The sequence below is a fragment of the Amblyomma mixtum genome, chromosome 3, assembly GCF_055824585.1.
Source record: "Amblyomma mixtum isolate Tamu chromosome 3, ASM5582458v1, whole genome shotgun sequence".
Taxonomy (NCBI): domain Eukaryota; kingdom Metazoa; phylum Arthropoda; class Arachnida; order Ixodida; family Ixodidae; genus Amblyomma; species Amblyomma mixtum.
In genome coordinates this window covers 13,103,478-13,125,666 of record NC_143014.1, presented here as the reverse complement: position 1 = coordinate 13,125,666, position 22,189 = coordinate 13,103,478, and the positions used below count along the sequence as shown (strand labels likewise).

Here is a 22,189-nt window from a genome sequence, read left to right as displayed (position 1 = left end):
TACCACGGCGAAAACTGCAGCAGAGTCTTTGAGTCCCCCTGTCCCCGCGGCTTCGGCCACGAGAGAACCTTGGTGCCCCGCTGGGCCGCCCGCCTCGCAAGTCCTCCGCGGCAGAGGGAAAATGGATCGGCGCGGTTTTGCCACGCCCCACCGAGAGGAAATGAGGGCGAGCCAAGAGCCAGCGGTTCACCCAGCTGAGTGGAGGCCTGCAGAACGCTATGCAATGGGACAACATGGTGCGTAATTGCCCTGGTCCTCTCTGCCGCCCGCGCCTCCCGGCCAAGCTGCCCCTGGCCGACTCATTACAAGCAGGACGTGGGTTCAGCGACCCCCTTCAATACTTGGCTCCACGGTCGTCCATGGCGGTCGTCTACACTGTCTTCCTGCCCTGGCGTCCACGGCCTTCGACGACGGCGCCGGTGGCTGTGAGCTGAAACTTTTGTTAATTGGTTTTAAAGTTAAACGGCGTTTCGCCGGTCCCACTCGGTACACATCTCAGCGAACGCGGTCACTTCTCGGCCGTATGGCAGTTTCAAGGAGAGGGGATGTGCGGATACACAAGAATCCCCTGCCCCATAGTAACGGCCGCGTGTAATTATCACGCGACGTTATGCTCGCGCCGTTCGTTAGGTTTGCGAGGGAGGGCACTCACGCCGCCCCCGCTTCCTTTCGCGCCCCCGCCGCGGGGACTTTGCCTCTCAGAACGGAGAAACCCCCTCTCCATAGCCCGGGAGAAGGCGCGTTTCTCCCGAGGCTCGCTGGTCTTCTGGCGGGAGCCGTGCACACGCACGGATCAGAGATCTGGCACGGAGACCGCTGACCTTCCCACATCGCTCGGCCACCGCGTGTGACTTGACCGCCGCGGGCCGTGAGCGAGGAGCCACGCGAGATGAGCGGAACCTTTCTCCCGCACATTTTTGCATGCATTCTTTCCCTGTGTGCTTTTAACCCCCGTACGCGATCAGAACACTCCCTCGTTGCGGCGGTTGTATTGTTGCTGCTAGGGCTGGGGCTGGCACGCTGGTGCTAGAAAACGTCGCTTTCTAGCACCAGCGTGCCAGCCCTAGCACTCAGCTGTGACCCCCAACCCGCGGTGCGGTAAGTCGCCACCACGGCGGGTTCGGGCCAGAGGGGACAAACACGGGTATTCTACTCGGATGAGCGTTTATTGCTCTCGAGCAATATAGAACAGCAGCAACAATACAACCGCCGTAACGAGGGAGTGTTCCGCTCGCGCACGGGGGTGAAAAGCACAAAAGCAAAGAACGCACGCAAAAATGTGGGGGAAGAAGGTTCCGCTCACCTTGCGTGGCTCCTCGCTCACGGCCCGCGGCGGTCGGTCAAGTCACACGCGGTGGCCGGTCGATATGGGAAGGGCAGCGGTCTCCGTGGCAGATCTCTCATCCGTGCGTGTGCACGACACCCGCCAGAAGACGAGCGAGCCTCTGGACGCCCCCATAACTACGGCAGAAGTATATATACGCTGCGGCGCGATCCTGCGTTCGTAATACGGCGGCAGGTGCGGACAAAATCACCAACGCCATAATACGCAACCTCAGCAAGGACCAAATTCAGGACCTAACTCAATACATTAACCAAGAGCTCTGGGAAAAGAATTTCATCCCTCAAGAGTGGAAACACTCCGAAATCATCGTCATTCCAAAGCCGGGAAAGCTGCCCACACTTGAGGCGCTCCGCTCCATCTCGCTCACGTCGTGTCTGGGCAAGCTATACGAGAGGGTGATCCAAACTCGTCTGCAGAACTATATCGAAGACAGCAACCTCTTCCCTCCTTCCATGATAGGCTTCCGATCCGGGCTATCTACTCAAGACGCCTTCCTTCTAATCAAGGAGGAGGTACTGGCGCACGTTCCCAGCGGAGGGGAGCACCTTGTGATGGCCCTTGATCTCAAAGGTGCCTTCGACAACGTGTCTCACGATGCCATCCTCACAGAACTGACCAACCTAAATTGTGGGGAACGCGTCTTTCACTACGTCCAAAATTTCCTATCCAACAGAACAGCTACGATCGGCATAGAAGGCACACGCTCGGAACCCCAGGGCATGCCGCACAAAGGCACGCCTCAGGTTTCGATCATCTCCCCTCTCCTTTTCAATATCGCCATGGTTGGAGTGGCTCGCAGCCTTCAAACCGTATCGAACATCGGATTTACACTGTACGCCGACGACATAACAATCTGGACTACCAAAGGCTCTCGGCGGCCAAAGAAACTCTGCAGAAAGCTGCCACCTGTGTCGAGAACGCAGCCGCCCAGTGCGGACTATGCTGTGCGCCGGAAAAGTCAGAGATCATCCGCATAGAAGGACGTAACTACAAGTCTCCAGGAGACATTCAGGTCCTCCTACACAGCGTCCCCGTCCGGGAGACCCGTCAGATCCGCATCCTCGGCTTATGGCTCCAGAGTAATAGGAAATCCACCCACGCTATCAAGCTGTTATCCACCACAACACAGCAAGTCGCCAAAATGATCAGGAGGGTGGCACACAACCGGACAGGCATGCGGGAGGAGGACACGCTGCGCCTCGTCCAAGCATTTGTGGTGAGCCGCATTTCCTACGGCCTACCGTACCTGCAATTAACTCGACAAGAACTCACCAAAGTCAATTCCATGTTGCGTACTGCATACAAACATGTGCTGGGCCTTCCAATCTACACTTTAAACGCCAAGCTAGAGGCCCTCGGCCTATGCAAGTCGTTCGAGAAGATCCAGGAGGCTGTTCTCCTCTCGCAACGTGCACGCCTCCTCCGCACGGACACCGGTATGCAGACTCTGGAGCGGGTGGGCTACCCGGCAGACGTCCACATAATACAGAGCACGACCAACCTCCCAACAACATATCGCTCGCGGGTGCACGTCGCCCCGATTCCCAAAAACATGTCGAGCGAAGGCGGCTCCGGCAGACGCTCAGCCAGAATCGACTACTTGAAGCGGACGGCGGCACGCAGCCCCCACACGGCGTACGTCGACACAGCAACACACAGCGAGGCCATGCGGGCGACGGCAGTTGCTGTGAACTCCTCCCACAACGAGGTTGTCAGCGCCTCTTTGAAACACACGACGATCATGGAAGCAGAAGTAGCAGCAATCCTACTGGCGATCCAGTACGGCGACGCCCGTAACCAGGGTGTGCACGTCATGACAGACTCCCAAGCAGCCTGTCGGCTCCTACTTGCAGGCAGAATACCTAAAAAGCTGTTGGGCATAGTAACCAACTCTATGAGCGCTAATTCCTCCCTCAAGCATCAGATAACGTGGGTGCCTGGTCACGCGGGATTAGAGGGCAACCAGGTCGCGGACGCACTAGCTCGAGGACATACCAACCGAGCGGGCTCCAACCCCGACCCAAGCTCTCTTACCGAAGTTCCCGTCACCTACAACACACGACTCCACTTTCTAAGATCACAACGACAGCACTTTCCCCCTCCGCATAAAAAGCTTAACGCTCAGGAATCTCGGGACTGGAGGCAACTCCAGACCGATACATTCCCCAACCTTCACAAATACAACATCATTTTCCCCGAGCGCTATAAAGGAGAATGCCCGTGAGGCGAAGACCGGCCCGATGCATACCACATTACATGGGGATGTAAGGGCCCGAAAGCCCCGGACATCACAACACATAGAACGAAGAAGCAATGGGAGACCTCTCTGCTCAGCTCGGAGCTTGATGAGCAGCGCTCACTCGTTGCGCAGGCTAGAGCGGCAGCCAAGGCCAGTGGAGTATTGAAATGAAGACACCACCCATCGTACATTTCTCCTCGAGCATTTTGTTTTGCTTGTCAATAAAGTTTTCTGCTACTACTACTCGGGAGAAACGCGCCTTCTCCGGGGCTGTGGAGAGGAGGTCTCTCCGTTCTACCTCCTCTCCGTTCTAAGAGGGAGTCTCCGCGGCGGCGTCGCGGCGGGGTGCGAAAGAAAGCGGGGGCGGCATGACTGCCCTCCCTCGCAAACCTCCGGAGCGGTGCGAGCATAACATCGCGTGATAATTACGCGTGGCCGTTACTATGGGGCAGGGGATTCATGTGTAGCCCCACACAATGCAGGCTCCGTTTATTTGCTAGCTTGTGGAATGCAGCTACGCCGGCAGTCTTTTCGGGGTCCGGGGTAACGCCACGAGCGCTGACAATGTGGCCAAAGAACTTCAGCTCTTAACGCGAAGTGACATTTTTAGACATTTTTAGGGGCAGAAACGTGGAGGCTAACAAAGAGGGTTCAGCTTAAGTTAAGGACAATGCAGCGAGCTATGGAAAGAAAAATTATAGGTGTAACATTAAGAGATCGGAAGAGGGCGGAGTGGATGAGGGAACAAACGCGGGTTAATGGTTTGGTTTGGTTTATGGGGTTTAACGTCCCAAAGCGACTAAAGCGTCCCAAAGTTGAAATCAAGAGGAAGAAATGGGCTTGGGCAGGGCATGTAATGCGAAGGCAAGATAACCGCTGGTCCTTAAGGGAAACGGAGTGGATTCCAAGAGAAGGCAAACGTAGCAGGGGACGGCAGAAAGTTATGTGGGCGGATGAGATTAAGAAGTTTGCGGGGATACAGTGGCCGCAACTGGCAAAGGACAGGGTTAATTGGAGAGACATGGGAGAGGCCTTTGCCCTGCAGTGGGTGTAGTCGGGCTGATGAAGATGATGGCATTTTTAGTGCTTGATGGAGAGACCGGTGGGACAGATTGCCTCGCAAACAGAGCGAAAACGTTTCAGATGCTCTTCAAACGTTTCAAAGAAAATCATGAAGTCGTCGAGATATGCCAGGCGTGACTGCCATTTCAGGTCAGAAAGCATGTTGTCCGCCATAGGTTGGAATGTGGCAGGGGCCATGCACAGGCCAAAACGTAGCACCCTAAACTCATACAAACCGTCAGGAGTATGTGGGGATACGCATGAATCCCGTGCCCCATAATAATGGCCGCGCATAATTATCACGCGATGTTATGCTCGCGCCGTTCGGGAGGTTTGCGAGGGAGGGCACGCCGCCATGGAGACTTTCCCTCTTTCCCCTCTTAGAACGGAGAGACCTCCTCTCCACAGCCCGGCAGAAGGCGCGTTTCTCCCGAGGCTCGTGGGTCTTCTGGCAGCAGCCGTGCATACGCACGCACCACACATCTCCACGGCGTGTGCTTGGCTGCCGTGAGCGAGGAGCCACGCGAGGTGAGCGGAACCTTCCTCCCCCACCATTTCGCGTGCGTTCTCCTCTTCTGTGCTTTTCACCCTCGTACGCGAGCGGACCACTCCCTCTTCACGGCGGTTGTTCGTTTGGTTGCTGCTTGTATTGCTCGGGAGCAATAAACGCTCATCCGAGTAGACTACTCGTCTTTGTCCCCTCTGGCCCGAACCCGCCGCGGTGGCGACTTACCGCACCACGGGTTGGGAGTCGCAGCTCTGACTGTTAGAGCTGGCACGCTGATGCTAAAAAGCGACTACTGTTTCGAGCCCTTCGAACGTTTTTACACGAATAACCCCCATAGGTTATAAAGGCGGTCTTCTCTCTGCTGCGTTCGTCGGCGTCCATTTTGCTCTACCCGCTGCTCAGGTCAAGTGACGAAAAGTAGGTGTCATGGCGCAGCGGTATTACCAATGAGCGGCAGAGAGTACACATCCTTTTTCGTGACGTGGATTCACTAATCCACGCAGAGAACCTTAGGGTGCCATCCGCCTCAGCAACGAGGGCAAGTGATGCCCAGGGGCTGGTCGACGGTTTATGACGTCGTCCTATAGCATTTGTGTAACTTGGCGGCGGATGGTATCATGTGCTTTTGAAGAAACCTGATAAGGGAGCTGACATAGTGTTCTTTGGTCATCAACTATAATTTGGTGCTTGGTGAGCGGCAACGGTCGGACCTTGAAAGTCTATGCAAAACAGTCGCGGAAAGAGTGGATAAGACTTTCTAAGCAGTGCTTAGACTGGTGCTAGTTCACGTCGGTCGTAATGGCAGTAGCCACCACCTCGACGAGGCCCGATGTGTTGGAGAAGCAGCCCTGGCCAATACGCCCGCCAAGTTCTTCAATATTTTGGGGTTACAACTAAAGTTTGGCACTAAGATGTCGGTTCACCCATTGGCAAGTTCGTCAAAGCTTCGAGCTACACAAACTTGCTGAGCAAGTAGCGGCGACATGTTCGCTTCAACGATGCCGCGAGTACGGTAGCTGTCATCCCACTCGACTGTGACAAACTTGCTTGCTCGTGGTGGTATCGTTACGTGGTCGTGACGAATGCGCAACACTGCGCGGCAGGGCTCGGTGTCAGTATCAACGGCTCGTTGGGTGGAAAACGATACCATGAGGTCCCGAAAGTCGCCAACCGCACCATACTCTTAAAGGAAATCCATGCCGCGAGAATCAGATCCTTTGAACACTCGAGTAATACGGCAAAGGTGCCAGTGAAAGTGACACCGCGGATAAGTATTTGACAGGCGCTGACACCAGTGGCGGCCTCACGTGGCGGCCGGCAGTGCTGATCTTCGGTGCAGACAAAGGCGTCAGAACCTTATGGAGAGTCGTGGCTAGCTGGCTGCTCATGACAGAAAAATCAGCGCCGATATCCACAAGTGCGTGCACGTCATGATTGACGGCGGTTACTGAAATTTCAGCGGAGCCTTTCATAGCACATCGGTGAGGTCGTCGGATTGGGTCGTCGCGTTAAAGACTGAGCTCCATGTACGCGAAAAAGTAAGCGACGCGACGAGGCGGCGCGGCGACGACGGCTGGCTGTCGCTCCTTCGCCCACCGGCCAAGCTCCATGCATAGCGACAACGCGAACGCGAAACGGAGACGACGATCAGTGTTGCTGGCATAATACACCGCAAAGCTGTTTGCGTTTATAACAAGAGTCACATTATTTGCAAGGATTAAAATTTTGGGCAGAAAAATATCAAATAAAACGTTTTTACAGCTTTGTCATTGTATGTCATTGCATGTCATTTTATGTTATTGTCACGGGCGCCGCCATGTTGCCTGAACGTGGGGCGCACACCCGTTTGAACCTCGCGCGCTTTCTCACCTCAAACGACGCATACTCGCTAAACCTAGCAGCACAATAAACACAAGCAATCTGAAAATCTGGGGTGTTTTATCGCTAAAATTTTGTGGTTGACGCAAGTTCAGAGAAAGCGAAAGCTTCGTGCGTATTTAGTTTGCCGTGAACGTGGGGCACAGCGTAGCGACAACGACGAATCGGTGGTGAAGCAAGATTCCCGGCCAGAGCCAGCGCCATCTTTGCCAGAGCCGGCAAGAGGCTCGGTAGTGACGTACGCTGCCAGATTAGCTGCTATTGGCTAATCGCGTTGGCAACTTCCGGGCGACGAGCGAAATTTTCTGTGAGTGCAGATCCGAGCGACACGACAAGCGACACGGGTATTTCGCTTCGCGCGACGGTGCCGCTCGTCGCTTGCCGCTGTCGCGTTCGCGTGAGTTTTCGCGTACATGGAGTTCAGCCTTAAATCGTTAAACACCGTCGCGTTAAATCATTAAATGTCACCGACAGCCATTTACTGGGACATGGCTCGCCGAAGAGCCGCGCTCATTCGGGAGGAAGACGTTAGGCTACGCGACAAAATATACAGTTCGGCCGCATGGTGCCGCCAGAAGAGTGTGCAGAGTGGCAATATTGTTACGTGGCGGCTATCGGAAGAATGAGACGAGATAACCGATGACAGAGACCGTTGAAATGGCCGCCGGCCTAGCACGAGCGTTCCATCCCGCGCCAGTGCCAGCTTCGTCTCCTTCGCGACACTACCCGGGGCCACCGAGCGATCGTCGCGATCATGAAAAGGGCGCTGACGAGGACACGCACGCAGTGGTGATGGGCTTGAGAGGACAGTCGAACAGAAGGGACAGAGGGGTGAAGTGCTGGCCACCACGATGAAAGAGATGGGCGAATGAGTCCTCTTCAACGAAGCTTCCGGGCCGCAGGTCGCCAGGAGGAGTTGGCCGAATGGCATGTGCAGGGGGCGGTGTCCTCACAAGCGGGTGGCGTCTCGGGTCAACGGGGTCGGTAGGTCGGTTCATTGTGTCGGCTGGAGTTCATCGCGTCAGGTGGTTGGGGCGGGGAACGGGGGGGGGGGGCAATGGCGAGGTCGGTTTGGGTCTCGCAGGCTGGGGCACAGCCGGGCTACGCGGATCAGGAACCCGCAGACAATGGAAGAAGGCAGACACAGGGCTCCGAAGCACGATGACCAAGAGTATCAGAAATTAGTGATACCCCGCAAGCTCCACCAAATATTACGTGGTGGCCAGCCGAAGAATGAGGCGCGATGATCGATGGCAAAGAGATCATTTATTCGTACATAGCCGCTGGCCTAGCAAGAGCGCATCCCACGCCACTGCTAGCTTAATCTTCTTCGTGACAATATAAAGATGTTGTGAAGGCGATTGCGCAGGAAACCATGGGTGCGATTACACTACTTGGAACGTAAGTCACGGTCAGCCATGACGCTTACAAATCTGGCAGTGGGTAGAAGGGTATTGTGGTACTCTCAAAAACTTATCCAGTGACTCTGGGTTTAATCTATGCCGACGATATTGTACTATCACCTGATGGTCAAGAAGAATTCTAGACTAATTAATCCTTATGGAGACGAAGGAGAAGCCTTAGGCTTCACTTTTAGCATTTTTAGGTCAGGTATGATGATTTTCAACGAATCCACTGATCAGGTGCTTACAAGGCCATGAAATATCCAGACTAGTAGAATGAAAATATCTAGGGATATAGGTAAACGAAGGGCAGACATACATGGAAACCAACGAACCGTCTCTAGGGCAAAAGGGTGAATGGATGCCGAGATAATGAAACAGGGCATTATGAGGGTACAACAAGTATGAAGTACTGAAAGGTATTTGGAAAGGAATAATGGTGCCACGGTTTACTTTTGGAAATGCGGTTTCATGCCTACGGGCAGAAGTTCAGTCGGGACTACAAATAAATCAGAAAGTTGAGAGATAAGTACTAGGTGCCCATGGCAAAGCCACAAAAAAAGGCAGTGACGGATGTGGGAATTTCGGAATGCTGCCCTGGCCGGCGAGGCGCGCCGTGGAGACGCGGGAACCTCACGGGCGAGCAACCAGAAGGTTCGATCGAGAGAGCTGCCCTCTTCCCCAAACCGGTCACTGATTGGCCGGAAGTGAGTACGGGCAAGTGCGCCGAGTTCGGCGGGGACTGGCAGCAGCCGGACAGAGACAAGAATGAGCCAGTAATCCATCTTCCTTCTTGGTTGTCATCTTGCCCCGTCAGCCGCACGACCACCGCAAGGGTCGCAGCCAGCGATTTTGGAAGAACCCAATAAACGTTTGGCCCCGGGGCAAAGCGCTGTGTCCTCATTCGCATTTCCGCCGTGGTAACGGCCGCGCGAGGTGTGCGATACCGGGAGCTCGGAGTTCGCGGCCTAGACCTCAGAGGAGGCTCAACGGCCTGGTAAGAACCCCCATACAGGGGACATGGGTTGGGCATCGTTCGAAGCACAGGGGAAGTTCCGAGCAAAATATTAAATGAAAAACGCCCGCGGAAATTGGACAATAAGAGGTGGGCAGCTAGGGTGTTTAAAGACTTATACAGAAAGAGCAGTGGCAGAAAAAGACTAGGGAACCAACCAGTAAGCATTCAGGAGACAAGGACATAGAAATAAATAACTTTAAGCGACAGGCAAAAAACGCAGAAGGCAAAAACTGTATTAATTCTGGAAAAGAAGCAAACAGTACAACTACACAGAACGTGGAAAAGGCAAATCAGAAAGGAATCGTTCCACAACTCAAGTGGCCGTGCCCTACTCTTTTAAGCTAGATCAGGGTGCTGTAGCTACAAAAAGAAATTTGAGCAAGATAACGTGGGCAATGTGTGGTAAATCTGCAGAAACAATTGAACATCTTATATTACAATGCGGCAGCATCCATCCGGATGCCGATGCAGGCAGTCACTCTTCCTGAGGCCCTAAGGTTTAGTGATAACAATGAACATGTGAATGAATTAGCGGTGGAAGTCAGCAAAAGACGAACGGAAGATTGGTGGCTGAAAAGTAGGGAAGGGACGTACAGTTAGAAGTGCGCGATTAAAAACTCTACTTAAAGGAAATGGCGAATTGAAAGATAACATCATTAAGCTGACGGATGGCTTTAAAAAATACAAATAAAAAAAGCCGACCGCCACGACGTTCCAACCATTCCATCCATCTGACGGCGCCCCCTTCACCCACCTTTCCTGGTGGCGGCCGTTGCGGCGCGTCCTCGGTTCCATGAGGGGGCGCACTGCGAGGAGAGCACCATAAGCCACATTCAGCCCTAAAATGCCAAGAGAGGTGTGCTCGCGTGCACACGAAAGCCTGAGCTGGATTCCCTCAATCTAGAACAGCGTCGCAATTGCCGAGCCCCAAGTCGGCATAAGCACGACCTGCAAAACGTCCGCGGAATCTGCTAAAACGAGCGGTTATCTGGAATATGAAACAAGAAAAAAATTACGCGGCGATCGATAGTCCATCCGAAGGGAATGCGAGTGCGTGAATTTCCAGGATCGGTGACACTTGTGGGTTTCTCAGTGGGCACAGGCCACCAACCACCACGGGTTCGAGCTTCGCGCGAGCCAAGGGCCCCGATCAGCCGTCACCACACGCACCCTAGGTCACCGCTGCGGCGCACTCAACCAACGCTGGGAGGAGAGTGATTCGCCGCAAAAGAAATAGGCGTACAAGTTCACAAAGGAGACGTTTATTCACGCCGTCCTCCAGCAGTACACACACACTCAACAGTCACCCCGTCCCAGGGTTGCGCGAGGAGCAAGACTGCTGCGCGCACGAAGCGACTAGAGCAACGCATGCCGCTAGCACGCCGCTGCAGGAGAATGTCCCCGCGGCAGTGCTGTGATCTCTCTCTCGTGTCGACCGTTGGGCCGGTTGCGAGAGAGAGTGGGCAATCAACGCAAGGTATGCCTGTCGGAGGTCGCTGGACAGGCTCGAGCCGCTGCAGGTCAGAGGACCCGTGCTGGCGAGCTCGAGTCTGCACTGCCCCGAACGGCAAAGGCCGGCGCGGATAAACAAAAGCGTACGCACATTACACTGTCTCGGAGGGATCTCTCTCTGGGCCCCGCTCGGACGGTCGTGCGGCGCAGCCGCCCAAGCAGGTCCCGAAATGCCGCCAAAAGGCCCTTGGAGAGCACGGGCGGAGCTATGGCCAAATCACATTGATTAGTCTGGTTTGGTTCGGTTTATTGGGGTTTAACGTCCCAAAGCGACGCAGGCTATGCGGGACGCCGTAGTGAAAGGCTCCGGAAATTTCGACCACGTGGGGTTCTTTACCGTCCACTGACATCGCACAGTACACGGGTCTCTAGAATTTCGCCTCCATCGAAATTCAGCCGCCGCAGCCGGGATCGATCCCGCGTCTTTCGGGACAGCAGCCGAGCGCCACAACCACTGAGCCACTGCGGTTAGTCATTTAGCCGCCTCTCCGCCACCTGAGGCGGCAGCAAGGGATGGAAGAGAACAGCGGCGCAAAGGCAACGGCGGGAAGCCAGGATTCCCACATTTTCCCCTCCTTAAATGCCCTACTATCCATCGGCGAAAGCACGCGGCAAAATAAAGAAATCAATTCACATAAAAAAACGCTAGCTACTTTTCAGTTCCAGCCATAACAAACTAAAAAAACACAAACACAAAGGAAAACAAACAAACACTTGCATACGCTTCAAGAAAACTAAACAGCATGCAGATTATATACACAGTACACAAGGCGATGTGAATACAACTGTACACTTATGTCACAAGTGGATGAAAGCCTCAAAGTTCGGTGGCGCGGCCCAGTGGGTCTGTCGGCGAATCACCGCTCGCAGACTTCAAGTTGAACGGGCTGGGAGGGCCGATGACTGAAGGCGGTGTTCTCTCCGCTGATGACGACGGGGTCGCGGCAGAGCACTAAACCCGCGCCCTCGGGCACGACGTCACGTTCGGGCACAAGACAGTTAGTGCACCCCTTTCACGTCGGCTGAAACCGGCGCGGGCGTTCGGCGGCGCCCTGAGGTGTAAACGCGGCAACAGCGAGGGGTCCTTCTCGTCCCCGCGCTCACGCACACAACAGCACAACTCACAGGCGTCACCTCTGCTCACGGTTACGCACGCGCACAGCCACACTCACACACACCGGCACGTGCGCGGACGCCGGTCGGCGACAGGGACCAGAGGCGTCCCGAGGCGCCGCGGCGAGGGTCAAAGGATGCACTTTCCGCTCCCCCAGACGCCCCACCAACTTCCCCTCTGTAGGGCGTAAGCTGCTCGGAGATCCTCAGACAAGAGTCTGTTCAGTTCAACCGTTTATTCCCCGGGTAACGGAGCTGCGGCGGGGAGGAGAAGGAAAGGGCGCGCCAGATGCGGGGGCGCGCGGGGTGCGGTCTGGTTCTTTGAAGGGACACCGCAGACTTCGACCGCAACGGCGTTCACCTCACGTTGCCGGAGGCGTAGGGAAGAAGCACGCGTAAGTTGTGCCGGCGAGGGCTGGCGCACTACACCTCCGTACCAGTCGCACAAAACTCGCGCCGCGACATATGGGCTGCTTAATGGGTACCATTCACGGGGGGAAGGAAGGGAGAAAAGACGCGCTGTAGAAAAGAAGGCAAACTCTGCGCTTCAAAAGATAAGTGCAAGCGCGAGCGGCTGAAGTTTACATATGTAATAATAATAATAATAAACACCTTTATTTTCAGAGAACAGAATACAATCTTTAAGACAAGTCTGCCCAAGCCATAAAGGCTTGTAGGGCAGTACTCGGCAATCGATGAAAGACAGATATATTAAACAATAGGTGTTACAAAGCAAGCAAACAATGATAGACTGCAATACAAGTCTGGTTAAAAAACTGAGCATCAACGCAAACGTATATTACCTATGTACACCTCGGAACGGTAAACGAAAACAGAATGAACAAATAAGAAACTAAAGAGGCTAAAAACTGACTAAAACGAACAAATAAATAAATATATAAACACACAAGGCTGGAACTGAGCATGCTGCAAAAAAAATTGGCAGAGGCTTAGCTTGGTTACGCCCGGTAGGTTGCGAAAGCAAACGAGGCCTTGGTCGAAACACCTTATATATACACACCCACACGTAATCTTCTCTCAGAGAGAGGAAGGGAAGGAGAGAGAGAGCAGCAGCGGCGTGGTTACCCAGGGACTGTGGCGACGAGCCGAGCTGGTCTCCAGTTTTCTCTTCGCTTAGTGTGACGTACACCACAGCGAGCGCCTCCTCGCGGCTGCGGCGCGCAGCAGGTGCGCGGAGCGCCGTGGTTACCCTGGGACCGCGCCGACGAGCCGAGCTGGTCTCCAGTTTTTCCTCCGCTCGGTGTGATGTCACTACAGAGGTCGTTTAAATGTCAAACGTGGTTACCGCCGGGACCACGCTGACGGCTCAAAACCTAGCGTAGTATTGCTTTCGCAATAAAAAAACAAAGGAACATACCGTGCTTCACGTGGATAGGGCCCAACGAGAAAACTCGCCAGCTAGCTGAGGCTGCGCGCCTTCGGTTGCGGAAGAGTCCGCCGTCCGGCATCAATCACACCGGTGACCGTCGCCTCAGATTGTACAGGTGCTCGGTACGCTAGCGTTCCGCAGCACCAGTTGTGCCTTTGCGCTTGCCTTTGATACCAATGGGTACTGGCGCAAGCTCATCAGACCGTTACGCGTAGGCCTTCACGTCTGCGATGTGGGCACGGCTGGTTTTCCCCGTAAGGGGATCCGCCAGAAGGTACACGACGCATCATTGCCACGCAGGTGCACTTCAGGACAAGATCACCCACCTGAAAAGTCAGGCGGCGGTGCTTGCGGTCATATTGAGCCTTCTGTTGGGCTCTGGCTGCCGCCAAACCCTCCCTTGCTTTGTTGAGAGCCCGAGCAAGCCGGTCCCCAAGCATCGACGCATAAGCAGAGCAGTCTCCCCGCGTCTGCACATCCCCGAGCTGGCTCTGCACGACGTTTAACATTGGATTCGCCACCTCCCCCCGAAGTTGAGGAAGGCGGGAGAGAAACCTGTTGAGCGATTCTCAGCTGTTCGAATGGCGAACGCGAACTCACTCAAATGGTCTGTCCAATCCTTTTGACACTCGCCAAAGGCCGCCAGCATTGGCTTGAGCGTTTGGTTGATTCGCTCGGTCAAGTTTAACTGGGGATGGTAGGGCGAAATGGTGTAGTGCTCGATTCCGAGGGAACGGAAAGCCGAACCGACAAAACACTTCCTGGAGTTTATCCTGGACCGCTCGTGCTGACACTTTCCGAAGCGAGTACAACTCGACCCATTTGGAAAAATGGTCAGCGGCTACCATCAGGTGAATGAACCCCTGCTAGCTCCTGGGGAAAGGCCCCATCAAATCGCAGGTGGCCATCTGCCACGGACGCACACTGTCAATCGGTTTCATCATTCCGGGCGGCTTGCCACCCCGTGACTTCACCGCTTGACAGACATGGCAGGAACGGCAATAGCGGAAAATGTCGCGCTTCATGCCGGGCCACGTCACCGATTAACTCAGTTTTGCAAAAACTTTGGAGCTACTCAGATGACCGGCCAGTGGTTCGTCATGAGAGAATCGCAACAGTGCGTCTCTCAGACTTTTGGGGATAACCAGCTTCAACAGATCAATGGACTCATCATTGGTAGCTATGTACTTCAGCACGGGCCCGTCGTGGTCCAGAAAATATGAACCCCTGGGGTTCGCCGCGACACACGATGGCTTCTGCCCCCCTGCGCCCGCTACAATACCAGTACCGTCACGGCGCTCCATCTCCCCGAGACCGCCGCTCACCGCCCGACAAAAGGGGTCATTTTGCTGGGCTTTCAGTAGCTCTTTCCGGCTGAAAACGATTCCATTCACCCCAGAGGGGAGCCTGGTCTCGTCCCCACTCAGGTTGGCAGCCAAAATTTCCGTTCGCGCCGGCACCTCAGAGGCGTTCACGAAGAGCTTTGCCTCTCGTCCGCTTTGCGAAGCGCTGCTTGCCTGGTTAGCGTAGAGTTACTGTACATTTAGCGGAATGGGTTAACCCGTTTGCGGGCTCCCCCTCCTTGCTGCCCGGCGGCTGGTCCGCTGTTTCGCCCCCTCCGCTTACCGGCATCAAGGCGCCGCTGGCGAGTGGGGCACGGGATAGCGTGTCAGCTACCACGTTCGTGCTCCCCTTCCGATACAGCACCGAAAAGTCGTAATGCTGTATCAGGAGAGCCCAGCGCGCCAGCCGACCCGCAGGCTCGCGGAGCCGCATCACGCATCAGCCAACTGAGTGCACTGTGGTCTGTCTGCACAACGAATTGCATTCCATCAAGGTAGACGTCGAATTTCCGCAGTGCAAACACAATGGCGAGGCACTCCTCCTCGGTCACGGAACAATTCCTCTCCGACGGCAGCAAGGAGCGGCTGGCAATGGCCAGCGGTTGCAGCACGCCATCGAATTCCTGTAGGAGAACTGCTCCTAAACCCAGATCGCTCGCGTCAGTCTGGACTACGAACTGTCTGGTCAGGTCGGGTAGCCTGAGCTGCGCTGTCTCGGCAATGGCACTAGACAGGAGGCGAAAGGATCACTCTTGCTCAGGCCCCCATCGCCACGCGGCAGTCTTTCCCAAGAGCTTGGTCAAGGATGCCTGCAGGCGGGCACAGGACGAGATGAACTACCGATAAAAGTTGGTCATTCCCAGAAAACAGCGGAGGCCGCGTACGTCCTTGGGCGCGGGAAACTCGAGTATGGCTCGAAGTTTCTCCGCATCTGGCTCAATGGAGCCCTCGCCCAGCGTGAACCCTAGCAACTGAACTCGGGTCCGCGCTATTTGGGCTTTCGCAGGATTCAAAGTCATCTCAGCAGCCTGTACCCTCTCGAGCACGTCGGCAATGTGACTTAAGTGCTCACCGAAGGTTCGTGAATAAATCACGATACCGTCCAGATAGCACATGGCATGGGACCTTTTCGCTTCCCCCAGGAGACGCGGTCCATGAGCCTCTGAAAAGTCGCAGGACCATTGCAGAGACCAAAGGACATACGAGTGAACTCAAACAGCACTCTGTGGCACGTGAACGCGGTCTTAGACCGATCAGTGTCAGCCATCTGGACCTTTAGGTAACATTTGGAGGCATCTAACATGGAAAAGTACCGCGCACTGCCCAGGTCTCTTACGATTGAGCTGATCGTCGGGAGTGGAGAGGCATCCTTGCGAGTCAGTGCATTCAGACGGCGATAATCCATACACAAACGGTGGCTGCCATCTTTCTTAGGCACCGACACAACCAGAGACGCCCAGGCGCTGCTGGACGACCGACAGATAATGTCCGCCGACAGCATCTCATCTAGCAACCCATCGATCACCTGCCTTTTCGCAAGGCTGACGGGTCTGCGGTTGCACTTCAATGGAAGCGCATCTCCAGTGTGGACCTTGTGGCTCACTAAAGTAGTACAGCCAGGTTGATCTGTGAAGAGCTCATCGTACTGACGCAACAGCGCTGTCAAACGAGCCTTCTGTGTGTCATCCAATGTTACCGCACAGGCGGCCAGCGGATGTGGTGCCTTGTCGTGCCGCGCCGCTCGGTCCCAAAGGGGAGGCTGAACGACGGAACGCTCGACACAAGGGCGTGGCCCCGTCCGCTGAGCGTGGCACTCTCCGAACGCCTTCACTGCGCAGGCAGATACTGACGCCGATGGGCTGATGCACGGCTTAAGCTGGGAAAATGGTCCGTCGCGATAGCCGCCATTCGCAGTGTCCACCACGATCCCGGTTTTCAGGAGAAAGTCCCTTCCGAGAATCATGGGCACACTGAGCCCTGGGAGATGGATGAAACGCGTGCGTCTCGTCCGCTCTCCCCACCTGACAGTCAGCCTTGTGGCGCCAGCCGAATGGACTACGCCTTTCGCAAGGTTGAATGCCGTACGGCAGTCCCGCAAGCGCACCAAGTGCTTTTCAAGTGGGACAACACCTCTTCACTGAACAAGGAGGCACTGGCTCTTGTATCCAGTAACGCCGAAAATTCGCGCCCAGCAATGGTGACCAGAATAAACGGCGCGTGCGCGCTAGCAAGACAGCTTGCTCTGTCCGCAGAGGGAATTAGTAAAGATTGGGCCGGTCGTCCCTTTACAACCGACCCCCACCGCCGTTTCCCTGTCTCACAGGAGGTCTGGCTACGGTGCATTCTCTTGCTAAGTGGCCCCTCTCTTGGCAGCGGAAACAGCGCACACCACCGCGAGCTTGGTCGCGGGACAATGGCGCCTCTCCCTGCCTGGGTCCACCCGCTGCACGACCAAAGGGTCGGCTGATTTGGGTTTCCCCCTCCGCTGTGCGCTGGAGCGCTTGGCGTCCCTCAGCACGCGGTTCAGAAAACGGTGCAGCCCAGGCTGCCCGTCTCCCATACGAGTAGGGATCGAGAGCTCGGTCGCTCAACTCTCATGCTTCGTTTTGCCAGCTGACAGCTGCAGAGGCAGGTTGCGCGGGTGGTCGCCGGTTGGGTAAGGGCATGGCCCCTCTCCATGCACAGCGTGGCTTAAGGGCCTCCCCCAGCAGCACAAGGTGGCGGGCTCATGCGGGTCCAACATGGGCAATGAGGGCTGGTGGCCTCCCGCAATAAACCCACATGGGTCCCTCGTGGGTGTGGTACTGCCACAAAACGCTTGGGCTGCCCACTTCATGCCTGAGTGGGACCCTCCTCGGCAATGCACAGGCTGAAACAGACTGGACAGCCCACCTAGGTCCCACCGCAGACACATGTGGGCTAAGATGAGGGCTCTATTATGGTGAAGTGTGAGTAACCCCAAAAGGGGCTGCCCGTACATCACCGTGAGGGAGCGGCGGTGGTTTTGTGTGGGCAAAGAGCTGGTATTCCCGCCTTCAACCTACATGGGTCCCACGTAGAAAATATAGGGGCTAAACTTTGGGCTTCACAGTGGCGAAGTGTAGGCATGCAGTTTGGGCTGTCTCAGCAACACCTGCGACGGTCCCGCATGGGCTGGGCATGGGCACGTTTGTCATTCCCACATGCCATTCCCATGCATGCAGTTTGTGTGCATAAAAGATGGGGCTACATGATGGTGCAGTGTGGGCACCCCCAACAGAGGCTGCCCGCGCAGAACCCTGACAGAGCCAATTAGGCTCCGTGTGGGCTAACACCAGTATTGCCGCCTGTAGCCTACAGGGGTCCCGAGCAGAAAATACTTGGGCTGGGAATGGGCACATTTGCCATTCCACATCTTCCCCGCCTGTATCCTTCATACCTAGTAGAAAAGGGCTAAGCGTGGGCTGCGCAGTGGCGAAACATGCAGTGTGTGCATGAAAGATGCGGGCTACATGAGGGTTAATTGAGGGCAACTGCAATAGGGGATTTCTGTGCAGCACCCTGACAAAGCCAAGGCAGCTGTGTGTGGGCAAAAAGCTAGTATATTTCCGCCTGCAGCCTTCGTAAGTCCTGCGCAGATTACTCTGGGCTTCACAATGCAGAAACTTCATGTGCCATTAGCGAGTTGCCGGGCAACACCTATCAACAGTCCCACACACATTAGTTGTACATGGCAAGAGTTGACATTGTCACATTTAGCCTGCCTGCATATCCTACATCGGACCTAAAAGGGCTAAGCGTGCCCAAATAGCAAGACCTTGCATGTTTCACTCTTGTGATGAGCTGCAATTTAAACTTCATAGTAACAAAAAATTCGCCCCAAATTTGCCTGGAATTTTTCGCGCTTTTTTGCGTATATCGCAATGCATTGTTTCTGGTGTACTACGGTCGCCTGTTTCAATGTTCTTCACATACGACAGCATTACAAGCGCTTTAGTCGTCTCCATGCAACATGTGGTGCATAGCTTTTGCTACTAGCCGCCGTGGTGGCTCGGTGGTTATTGCGCTCGGCTGCTGACCCTAAAGACGCAGGTTCGATCCCGCAGGTTCAATTCGGCCTAGAGAAGAGATACAGCGCTCAAGCGAACAAAACAAAACAAAAAACACACGCAGAAACCTCACACGAGTGGCACGCTTTTGCGCAAAATGTTTTCCAATGTTTTTTCTTTCGCCTCACCACCACCTTCCCTGCTTTAGCTGGGTCCGTTCGCAATAAAAAAAAACTGCTTATCAACGGTTTTTCTGTCGGCCTTTGTTCCTTCCTCCAGGGCTCCTCCGCGTCTCTGTCCTGTCCCTCCCATCGCCTTTCCCCGGAATGGCGAGGAGGTGCTCACTCTACTAGAGCACTGCACGGGCCTTAATTTGAGGCCCGAGCCCGGCCCGGGCCCGCGACCTGAAGCCCGAGCCCGGCCCAGGCCCGCGGCTTCAAGCCCGGGCCCGGCCCGGGCCCGCTAAATTATCCCGGCCCGCTAAATTCACTCCGGGATTCACGGGCCCGGCCCGTGAATCCCGGAGTGAAACCCAGCCCGGGCCCGGCCCGGCCCGTTTCACAGTAACCGAGCAAGTAGACTGCTACTACACCGATAAGGAACTGGCCGACAAAGGTTCTGAAACCGCAGTAAAGAAAGTTGGTTCTCTTTAACCCAGAAGGAAGTGAAGAAGAGTAGTTCTCGCCAGGCCCGTCTTTTGGAGACTGATCTCGTGTAGGTGGGCAAAGATAAACTCGGAAGTTCCGAGAGCCAAATAAAAAGGGCTGCATATACGCGTATTAGTCTACTCTGCGTTCCCCCATGATTGTAATCAGTTATATTCTGCCGCCTGCGAAGTATAAATATTAAGGCTGCCTAGCAAGCAGTAGGATGACATTTTTTTTTTTTTACTGAACGCGATCTCACAGGTTGAGCTCATAGCCGAACTGGTCACCTTTCAGCAGAAACGAAAAGCTAAAAGGCTTGCGTATTTCATGGTATGTGCTTGAAGACCATAAGCGTCCTTAACTAATATGTTCTTCCCTAATGCATTTCTGATAGTGTATAGGTATGTTTTGGGAACGCGAATGATCAATGGCCAATTAAGGCCGGTTGAATTTTACAGTTACTGCACCGCGGTGTGGAAATAAGGAAATAAATAAGTCAATGAACAAAGCTTAGTTTTTCCTCAGCGCGTACTATAACTCATAGCTCATCCGTGTCGCTGCTTCAATGCCGCAGTTCTGCACTTCACTCTGCAATATTGAATGAAAAGTCGGACACCAGCCGTTTCTGTACGGACCGAAGCCTGGCTCTGGCCCGCAGCTTTAAGCCCGAGCCCAGCCCGGGCCCGCAACTTCAGGCCCGGGCCCGGCCCAGGCCCGGCAAAATAAATCATGTCCCGGCCCGGCCCGCGGGCCGGGCCGGGCCCGGGCTTTCGGGCTGGCCCGAGCCCGTGCAGTGCACTACACTCTACAACCCACTACCGAATATTTCAAGCCGCCCTCCCGCCTACCCTACCACGGGACGCTTCCACGAAGTGGCGAGGAGGTTTTGATGCTACTACTTGTTCAATGTGCCCGGCCACTGCGCGTTGACGTCATGCAGAAGTACTTCCCCGCCTTTCCCGCGTTGCTTTGAGACCGGTTTTTCTTCTCTCCTGCGGTTCGGTTGACAGCGAGGCGACGACGAGAGCCGCGAAAACACGCGCCGATGGTCTCCTCGATTTGGCTACACTTTCTACACTAGTTCCCAAAAGTGCCGTGCCAGTGCAGCGCCAGTTCTAAGTGTAGCTCGACACTAGCGCCTTCGGTGCAGCGGTCAAATCGAGGACAAAAGTGTAGAAACGTGCAGGCCTTCGTCTGCTGCGGTAAATTCTTGTATGTTGGCGTTTGTTGCATGTGTTTACATGTGCGCGGTATTGTGATATTTCAACGCTCAGCACTGTACAGTTGGTCAAAATGGCGCATTATTTGGCAGCGGCCATGGAACTCATTGACTCCGACAGCGATGAAGAATTTGAAAGTGCGCTTTCTGTCGCGCTGTGCAAAGTGGCGCGGGTCGACCGTCACCGAGCCAACGGCTACTTTGAGCAGGTGACAACTCAATACTTGGACTTTGAATTCAAGAGGCTGTTCAGGCTGTCGCGCGAGACATTTGACAGTTTGTGCCCGAGGTTCCTGCAGTCGCCCTTCTACCCGAAAAGTGTCTCCGGTCGTCCACAAATCACTGCAGAAAAGAGTTGCCTTATAACTCTGACCTACCTTGGAGCGCAAACAAGCATGTACTCGGTAGCTGACAGATTTGACGTGTCTGAATCGTTGGTTGTGCTGTGCATGCAACGGGTACTGAACTTTCTGCAAGCAGTTAGCGGTGAGGTAATATGCTGGCCAAGCGCTGCCGACATGGCCCGCAGCAAAATTGCCTTCCTGAGAAAAAGCGGTGGGAAAGGGCCCCGCAACGCCGTGGGGTGCATTGATGGCAGCCACATTGAGATCCTAAAGCCAGACGGCTCCACTGCACCATATATCAACCGGAAAAAGTGGCCTTCAATAATCCTTCAAGCAGTCTGCAACGATCAGAACAGGTTTTTGGATGTCTTCATTGGCTTTCCTGGTTCTGCACATGATGCCCGGGTACTGAGAGAAAGCACCTTCTTCGAAGAGGCTGCAAACAAGTGCGGTGATAATTATATACTCGGCGATTCCGCATACCCCATGCTACCTTGGCTTTTGACGCCATACAGAGACAATGGTTCCAGTTTTGCGGCGTGGAAAAAAGGATTCAACAAGTACCACAGCCAGCAGAGGGTGGCCATTGAAAACTGCTTTGGCCTTCTGAAGCAACGTTTTAGAAGACTTTATTTGGTCGATGTAAAAACAATTATGCAGTGTTGTCGCATTGTTATGGGAGCATGCGTGCTTCATAACATGTGCAACTCTGTAAGGGATTTCATATCGGAGCTTGCAGACCTGCCTGCTCACGACGACGTTGGCAATGATGAAGAGCCAAGGGAAAGTGACACATCCACAGCACATTGTGAAAGCCGGAGACGACACATAGCCCAGCATCAATGCTGAGCAACATGCGAAAAGAAACTAGTTGAACTCTTTTATTTGCCTCGGCAACGAGTACAAGAGGCTGCAGAAGGCGCATTTTTTCATCATGCTGCTTCTGCTTTGCAGCTTTGGCATCCTGCATCACTCTAATCAGGCTGCCAATACATGTGCCTCTCTGCCGACTCTCCTCGATGCTGTCACTGCGCTTCTGCAGGGTGCTGGTGCTGCCTCATCTTGAATGTCGTCAGCAGGACCATTTTCTGGCAGCATGCAGGACACTGTGAAAGCCGAGGGAAGCTAATAGCCCAGCAC

At 54.6% G+C, this 22,189-nt stretch overlaps 1 protein-coding gene across 5 annotated transcripts in view; it reads right to left on the bottom strand.

Moving 5' to 3' along the window:
- Positions 1-22,189, bottom strand: part of RhoBTB (Rho-related BTB domain containing) — a 451,872-nt gene that overhangs the window by 402,925 nt on the left and 26,758 nt on the right. For 3 of the 5 annotated variants that reach the window (XM_089578199.1, XM_089578196.1, XM_089578195.1), the window contains exon 2: positions 10,208-10,259. The exons of the other annotated variants lie outside the window; for them this stretch is intronic. In XM_089578199.1, the coding sequence (XP_089434325.1) occupies positions 10,208-10,248 (41 nt within the window). In that variant the 5' untranslated portion in view covers positions 10,249-10,259. The remainder of the gene's footprint in view (positions 1-10,207; positions 10,260-22,189) is intronic. 5 annotated transcript variants of the gene reach the window in all.